Source organism: Cibotium barometz, chromosome 62, assembly GCF_041138505.1.
Source record: "Cibotium barometz isolate CiBa-2024 chromosome 62, ASM4113850v1, whole genome shotgun sequence".
In the NCBI taxonomy this organism is placed as follows: Eukaryota; Viridiplantae; Streptophyta; class Polypodiopsida; order Cyatheales; family Cibotiaceae; genus Cibotium; species Cibotium barometz.
Window position 1 is genome coordinate 9,199,783 of NC_141107.1, and position 8,987 is coordinate 9,208,769.

The 8,987-nt window shown below is 42.2% G+C and overlaps 1 protein-coding gene across 1 annotated transcript; it reads right to left on the reverse strand.

Annotated features, from left to right (window-relative positions):
- Positions 1-7,165: 7,165 nt before the first annotated feature.
- Positions 7,166-8,661, reverse strand: LOC147604120 (protein ENHANCED DISEASE RESISTANCE 2-like). The gene has a single exon (XM_086795601.1). It carries the CDS (start codon positions 8,285-8,287, stop codon positions 7,379-7,381), a length of 909 nt encoding a protein of 302 aa, XP_086651727.1. The 5' UTR covers positions 8,288-8,661; the 3' UTR covers positions 7,166-7,378.
- Between the last annotated feature and the right edge of the window lie 326 nt (positions 8,662-8,987).

Sequence of the window (8,987 nt, forward strand, 5' to 3'; positions counted from 1 at the left end):
AAGTGAGTGTGAACACTTATGGACCATGTATATAAGTGAATTTCTCTCATAATACAATATACTCTCCCATTGTGCAATTGAGTCTTGCTCATGCTAATCCTCTTGCTAATCTCTCTCCCTAATGCAGGCTAGTGAGTGTGTGTGAGTGAAGTGAGGTGAGAGGAGAGACGAGGACCCGTAGTGCAACACGACGGTGTGACAATGCTCATGGGAGACACGGTGGAATTGCTTATCAAGGAGTTGTAGAGCTTGGAGACCTCAAGGGTTACGAGTCGGCCATTGGAAAGATCCTCACGCGACAGTTGCGGTTTACTAGGTAATCTCTTTTTGGATGTGTTTCAAGGAGGGTTAGGGTGAGCCATAACATGAGCTCATTTATGAGCGCCTACTAAAACCCTACGAGTGCCTACTAGAACCCTACTCTGCTAAGGTCATAATAATTTTCAAGCTTAAGTAAAGTTATTCCCACTAATGTGCATATAATTTCCTCTAACTAACATACATATTTCTTTTGTAGATTTAGAACAAAGCCAAACAACCTAGAATACCATTGATGCCTTCTTGTTTGGAACATCATTTCATGTTTTGATTCTTGTGTTTTTTTATTTAGATTTAGAAGCTCCTCTTACACTAAGAGCTTCGAACATTATGGACATTATCTTAGTTTCACTATTGCAGACATTTATTATGATTAATCTAGGTTTCTTGCCTTTGTTTATTATGATTAAGAAGTTCCTTTTACTATTACAGCTTTAAACATTTTGCTATTGTGGACATTTGCTATGATTTCAGTAGATTTATGATCTTAAACATTTCTTATTTGTGAAGGTATTGTCAATATTATTACATTTTACAACTTCATTTAATTTTATGTTATGCCATACATTTTTCACATTGATGAGCAAAAAGTGGTACATGGTTTGTGAATTAATTTGTTGAATTCACTATTGGAATGTTGCTTAATACTTCTATTGGCATTGTCTCTTCTAGGCACTTCATGAAAGAGTGTAATCAATCACAAAACTCAAATATGCTCGCTCAATCACTCTTACAGACCTAATGTGTCCAACTCAGTAACCACACATAACACACGAAGCAAGAGTCTCTCTCTCCACAAGAAGCAAGAGTCTCGCTCTCCACAGGAGTCCACTACAGAAGTGCCTTTACCACAAACCAAAGTTCTAGTTCTTCTCCATTTGGAAAAGGAACAGGAAACACACAGAAGGGTAAAGAGCTAATGTTAGGGACTACCACATCACAAAGGGATCCAAAAGGGCATTCATAGAATGTGTCCTCAATCATCGTGCAAGCTAGCCAACAACCTTAAATCCAGTCCAATACAAAACAAGTGCCATTAAAAACTGTACAACCCAACCCCATATAGGGCAAGAAATCCCAAACCTTAAGATAAAGGATTTCGTGCAACCACTCCTTTATGTTCCACCACCACATGAATATGCAAAAGGTATTCTTAGGATGTCATTTGAAATGGGAAGGGGGGTTGTGACCAAGATATTCTTAGGATGTCATTCGAAATGGGAAGGGGGGTTGTGACCAATATAGCACCTAGAGGCTCAGAGTTGGGAAAAACCAAGGATGATGACCAATTTTGATAGGACTAGAGATCCCATTGAGTACCTAGAGAAGTTCGATAAAATTTGGGAGACCATGGCATGGATTGATGATCCCACCAATATCTATTCATTCAAACTTTGCCTTGGAGGCAAAGCAGGCTAGTGGTTTAGGTCACTAAACCCACTTGAAAAGGCCAGTTAGAAGGTCTTTAGGCACACTTTATATTGGGATTCTTTCCCATTAGAGCTAGAAGGATCCCTATTGCATAGATATATAACCTCAAGCAAGAGGAGGGAGAAACCATGCGAGACTACATTGCCAAAACCAAGTAACTTGAGATGCAGCACACCTGCCAAAAGACTAGATGATTTATTGCTTATCGATCTATCTATGATCGGTCTTAAGGGCAAGAGTCTTAATCACCATCTCTACAGGTCTAGGCACGAGGCGATAGAGGTCTAGTAGACAACTTGAGATAAGGATGTAGAAGTTATCCACCTGAACTAAGAGATAGTGGATACATCATTCAAAGCCTCATCGTTGGCCAAGGGTGCCCAACTAGCACTAGCTAGAGTCCTAGTTAAGGACATGAGCATAGACGAGTTGGCAAAAATCTGTACAACTATTTAGGCTAGCAGGAAGGGCCAGCCCAAGGTCAACCCCAATGTCAACCCCAACTAGCACCTCAAGCAAGACAAGAACACCTATTCCCATGAACAAACATGGTATGGTGTGCAATTTGCTATCAAAACCATAAAAGTATAGAGTCTCCAATGCTAAGGCCTAGACAACAACAATTTTGTGCTCACTCTACTAGTGCCATGGAACCATGACACAACTCAATGTTGGTACCAAGGAAACATGACACGATAACCTATGCTTTCATGGATTCCAAAGCGACCACTATCCTTATCACCCATACCAATGTTTCTCAACCGGTGAATAATCCAATGCGCAATTATCATAACCCTAGATTGAGAGATATGTACAGACTACCACCAAATGCCATACCCACCTCTATTATTACCACCCCAATTGATTCCTCTTGGAATTGCACCAGTACGCAACAGTACTCGATGACTTTTCTAGTGGATTCCAAGAGTCCACAGAACACAAGAGCTATGAGGCCAGAACATGAGAGCTATGAGCAATATGATCCATATGGATATCCGATTTCTTTTCATAATGCTCCATCATTCCCTCTTTGCAAGCAAGGGGGTTTGCTTTGGTATGTTGACGTAGGCTATCTTTGTCTCTCCTGAGGCAGGACTTGACCTCTAAATCCTTTGCATTGAGCCATGCTACATGAGCCCCTAAGTCATTGAGTCAGTAGCAAGGAACATGTCTTCTTTCTTTACTAACATTTGCCTTGTATTCGATCACGTCAAATGCCTTGAGTATCTCACCTACATATTTTTGGTGAGAGATGAAAATGTTATCTAGCTTCTAGTATACCTCAATTCCCAAACAATAATGCATAAGCCCAAGATTTTTCCTCTTAAATGTTGCTATGTTTTTTTTAGTTTTACTAGTGTTGGAGTATAGAGACTATTGAAGGTTTCACCTCCATCACTTCAAATGGGCATATTGGATATTTCAGAGTTTCGAAGTTAGTTGGTGTGAACACTCTATGGGTGTAAATAGCCTCTCTAATAACATGGAGTATCATTTGAGTTGTGCAATGTCTCTCTCTCTCTCTCTCTCTCTCTCTCTCTCTCTCTCTCTCTCTCTCTCTCTCTCTCTTACACCCACACACACACTTATCCCCTCTCTTTAAAGGCACATGCTCCATCTTGGCACCATGAATATTAGAGAGAGAGGGGGGGGGGGGGCGGGGGGCGGAGACCATGACTCTCTCTCATCTTCTATGTAGAGGTCCATGTAAATGGAGGGACTATTAGTAAGCAGAACAATGACAAGGAATATGCACACTACGTAAGCATGGCCTCATGAGGAAAAATCCTATTGTCTACATGCTTAAAATGTAGACAATAAAAGTATTTTCATGATTAATCTGGCTACATGCTAAAAAAATACAGACAATGCAAACTAGCAAGAGAGAGAGAGAGAGAGAGAGAGAGAGAGAGAGAGAGAGAGAGAGATTCATATGGAAAAACCCCAGTCCCTCTCTATGGAGGCCATGCATCATGCACAACCAATGCATTCTTGCTCTACCAAAGGAAGATACACCATGATGGGCCTAGCAACATGAAGAGGAATGAATTTATGTTTTCATTATACACATGCATAAAATGCAGACCCCACACACACACACACACACACACACACACACACACACACACACACACACACACACACATTACCTATAACACAAAGTTGTTGTCCTCTATAAGGTTTGCTAGTGGCACAACAATGACTAAGTGAGAGAGGGATGGAGATGACTACTGTGTGAGAGAAAACCCACCGCATCTTTTTTTGAAATCTTTGCTCATAACTAAAGGCAAGTTTTTTTTTTGGGTTTAAGGTCAAATACTTCTACATGCTATTCAACGTGCTTATTTGTAGCTTGTAAAGGCCTACTTTTTTAGCACTAGTAGTATACCACCTTAACATGCTTCCACCTAATACTTGCTAAGCTTACAATCCTCCTTTGTGTGACCCTGATTAGAACATTTAGCTTAGCAAACTAATACTTGCTAAGCTTACAATCCTCCTTTGTGTGACCCTAATTAGAACATTTAGCTTAGCAAATGTTCGGATGGATGCAGAAACCTCCTACAATATTGCCCATGGTTATCTTGGACAAAGCAGCTACTAATTGATCCTTAGCCTTTCAACAGCAGTCAGCCGTCTTTATGCCCTGTTACTTTACTTTAAAGTCAAAATCTAAGTTAGATCCATAAATCCTTGTCTTCATTAGACGAATCAAAAACTAAGGATTCATGTTGTCATTTCTTCTTATCCTTTCTCTCTTGCGTGAATCAATGGATCTGTTATGAACCCTCAAGGGGTGAGTGGAAATATAGAGGAGAGTGCTTTGAATTTTGCCGAATCCCAAGCACCCTCAAGGGGTGAATCAACAATCATCTCGCCTCTGCCCATTGATACCTATAGAAATCAAAGCCTAGTTAGCTTCGACAACCTATTAATTTAGGTGCATGCAGGAAAAATAGAGAAGAGTGCTTTGAACGATGCCGAATCCCAAGCACTCTCAAGTGGTGAGTCAACCATCGCGACTCTGCCCATTGGTACCTATAGAAGTCACACCGCTTTGGGGTTGATGACACAAGTGAAAGTAGAGAAGTTAGCATAGGACAAGAAGCCTCTGACTAGGAACCCAAGATGCATTAGGGTCAAGGGTCAAGGGTCAAGAGTAGATCCCAATGCATCAGGATCAAGGGGCGAGAGTGGAAACCCATCAAGAATAGGAGTTCCTCACCTAATAACAATTGACACCACAATATTCCCAGCGTCATCTTCACGAGCTTTTGGTTCTTCCAGCTCCCATCTTTTGTCTAGGAGAAGGGTCAACATGCTTTGGTTCATGAGGTTTTGGGGTTGATAGTTCCAGAGCATTTGCCTTAGGTGCAAGAGGTACATTTGGAGCATCAAGATTTACATCATCAATGTTTAGAGTGGTAAGCTCAAGAGGATTCATCGACTTGGGAATAGGGCTACAATGGTGGACACACACCACTTTGAGTGTATAAGAGGGTCAAACGAATCCATATTTCTAAATTGATGTAGAAATTGGATGGGACTGATGGTTTTATAGATTATTCATTTTGGCATTAAACTTTTCATTACAAAAGCTTGGGCTTGAAAAATCATGTTGCTGGTTCTATTGACTCCAAGATATAAAAGTAAGAGGTCATCATCATGATATGAATATAGATAAGCTTCTATTTTTTTAAAAAAAATTTGAATGCTAGTGGTGGTACTAAAATTACATGGCATTACTTTCCTTTTAACCTACAATAGATAGATTAGTCTTGGATGGACTTAAGGCATAGGAAACTTTGGAAAATCTTTCAAGTTTTTTTTGCGTTTGGTGTGGCATGTTGTGTATTTTTGGTTGCTTGTCTTTGTAACTCACTCAAAACTAGTAATTTTAGGCAACATTTTTAGAAACTTCATATATTTTTTTCATGCAAAATAGCCAAACATTTTTGGAGAACCTTCTAATGTGACCATCGGACTAAAAATAGCTTCTATTTTTGCCCTTGATTGACTCATGAAGACTTATGAAATGATTAGAAGAGGTACTCTTCAAAAGGCATCAATGGTTTTTGTTCCTAAATATGTCAACAAACCTCTTATGATTTATTCATATAACACTTCCTTGTTGCTAAATATATATTGGTGGCAAATTCTTTTCGCTAGTGAGAGAGGCTCGAACCTTTGAGACGGAAGCTTTTGATTATTTATTTTTTTTACAAAACTTATAATGCCTTCATTGTCAACCGCATCTCTCCTCTCTGCTTATTCTCCCTTCTCTTTCTCTTCAACTGTGGTGTCGAGGCAACATCGCCTCTCTCTCTTTGCATCGTGTCGAACTTGCTTATCCTCCCTTCTCTTTCTCTTCAACTGTAGTGTCGAGGCAACATGGTCTCTCTCTCTCTCTTTGCATCGTCTCGAACTCTACTTGTCTCTTTCTAACTCCCCCCCTTCTCTCTCTCTCTCTCTCTCTCTCGAACTTTGCTTGGTCGTCTGCATCGCGAGCGACCTGCTGGTCTGTATCTCCTTGGCCGCGCGATTCCAAACCTTAGCGTATACTGAGGTTCTACACGCGCGGTGATATATATAGAATCTGCCTCCGCAAATGTGTTGAGAACCCGATAGCCATCAATATTTCTCAATCCAGAATAAATAGAAGCATATCTGCTTGATTTCGCATAGTTATTGTATAACCTACAGAATAATATAGAAGCATAATCTGCTTGATTTCGCATAATTATTGTATAACCTCCAAAATATCGTGTACAAGAATGCAAAAACCCTTTGAATGATCTTCACCGCTAGATCATTTGCAACTGCAAATCTGTTGAAAACCCCATAGCCGTCGACTATGCTAAGCAGGGTGTTTAAGCAGAGCAGAGGCATAATCTGCACAAATGACTTTCTATCGCACAGATTGCAGAATGGTCAAGACCCTGCTAGACTATTTACAGCCACTTCATGCAAGCATACTGCACATGAGCCATACTCACACCATAATTTACCACCATATATCCCTCATATTCGAATGCAGAAGCCTCTTCAAACGATCTGGACCTTGCCAGACCATTTACAGCTACAACTTGCTCACCATTACCGCTGATGAAGCTGGTAAGCCAAGGAGGTCAAAAATACTAGTCTAAGTAAAAACCAATGGAACTTCACAAAACCCACCGGTTCTTGCTGTCAGGATCTGACGAAGGACTGATGGCCGGGAAGGGGAAATGGGTCATGGCCCATGGGCATGGGGTTGTCATGGACAGGCAATGAAGCCTGTCCATAGCCCACCCATTTGCGTTTGACTAGCTGTTGTGCAAAAGACCCAAGGATGTGCAGACTGCACTCTGTGCACTTGTGAAGAGATGAAAAAAGGCAGCAGATCCCATTTGGAAGAACAAAGAAAACACAAATGTTAAGTCAAATCGTGAGATTTTGCATCACCTTGAGATCACATAGCATACAGGTAAAAGTGATGGCAGTTTTGAAAAATCACATAGATGCTTTCACGGTGACAGTATGGGATCGCACAAAAACTGCCTGCAACTTTTCCTTGTTCTGGTGAAGCGATGGCAATTTCAATGATGTTATGGTAGCAGTTTTGATGATGTTATGGAAGCTTGATAAGCTAAGATCCTCCAAGCTTGCCTATAACCTTCCGCTCTTCTTCATGTTCAACTTCAACCTTGGAAGGCTTCCCTGCATGTCCAAGAAGAGAGAGGCTTCTGCTAATCTTGCGCCAGGACGATTCACTGCCGTTGGATTGATGGAAAACAGGAGGGTCTCCTGTATCGACGACAACAGCAGCCGCCATCTCTATTTGAGCGACTCTAAATGCTCCTAGGATCCTCTCAGGGAGCTCCTCTTCCACCTGCGATTCAAGCAAGAACGCCATATCCACAGTTACAGAGTTAACATACCCCAGGGCCAAGTGCAGAATGGCACTGGCAAGAGCAGAAGAACCTATGTCAACATCGATTTCAAGGTAATCCGATCCTCTGATATAGTTGCACGTAAGGGATTTTCCAAGAAGGCAGATAGCGTGGTTGCCTACTGTGGCACGGACAATCCACGGCCCTCGCACTATTCTGTTGATAAGCTTGAATCTGCTGTTTCTAAAGGCATCATCGCCATGGATGAAGCGATAGAGGAGGGATCCCTGAGGGATGGGATCCTCTGTAACACAGTAGAAAACGGCGCTGTGGTGGTCTCTGCCTGGGACCTGCAGATTAATGGCGAGAACGAAGGCTTTGAGCGGGGGGTTTTGCTGTGTCTGCGCTGTGCGCAGTGCCTGCATTACACGGTTGTCCGGGCGGCCGAGGACATGGTCGATCTTGGAGTGGGATTTGAGCCAGTCGACTCCCAGAGGTTGGAGGAGGCACTCACCTGCGGGAGATTTCTGCTTCTTGGAGAAGTAATGGAGGCCACGCACGCTGAAAAGCTCGGCCGGAGGGGAGGCCCAGCCATTGACGCCATTTTCCAAAGGGACTTGACGCAGAGAGCCTCCGTTCGGCACAGAAACCTTCCAGTCTGCCATGGATTCGGCCCTTGCACAGAGTTCTCAGTACAAGGAGGGAGAGGAAGACGAAATCTCTGCAGAAGAAGAGGAAGGAGATGGAGAAGAAGAAGAAGAAGAAAATGTTGGTGAAGGGGGAGAAGAGAGAAAGATGGAAGGCTTTGTGAGGCCAAGTGGCGGGTGCAGTGCAGTGACCGCCATAGCCAGGAGCTTCCCCAACAGGTATCAAAACGACTAAAAGGTTTCGACCTTTCTGCCTGGAGGTGTGCTTTCCACATTGTCCGTGTGTGTGGGTGTGTAATGTGCTGTGGATGTAGACATGGGCACAAATGTGCATACACATTCATTCCTCTCTCTCTCTCTCTCGTCCCATTTTGTCTTTCATGGGCTTGTGGAGTTCCATTGCTCAATCACAAATTGGAGAGGATGGAACATCATGCCCCCCATGTTGTGTTCCTGATGCACAATCATCCCCCCCCCTCCTCGTGTTGTGTTCGGAAAGCTATTTTTATGCAGCATTACATCAATCCTTTTCGCCATGAATTGAAGAGGAAATTGTAACTCCTGAACAAGCATTTTACTCACACTTCAATCTAATTATAACTCAAACTTGAAACTTTAAAGGAGGTTTTTTTCCTTCTCCCATAAATTTGAGAAGGCTTTTTTGACAATTGAACCAGTAGTAGGGTAAGTTGAACCTATCTTTTCCCAAACCCTACTA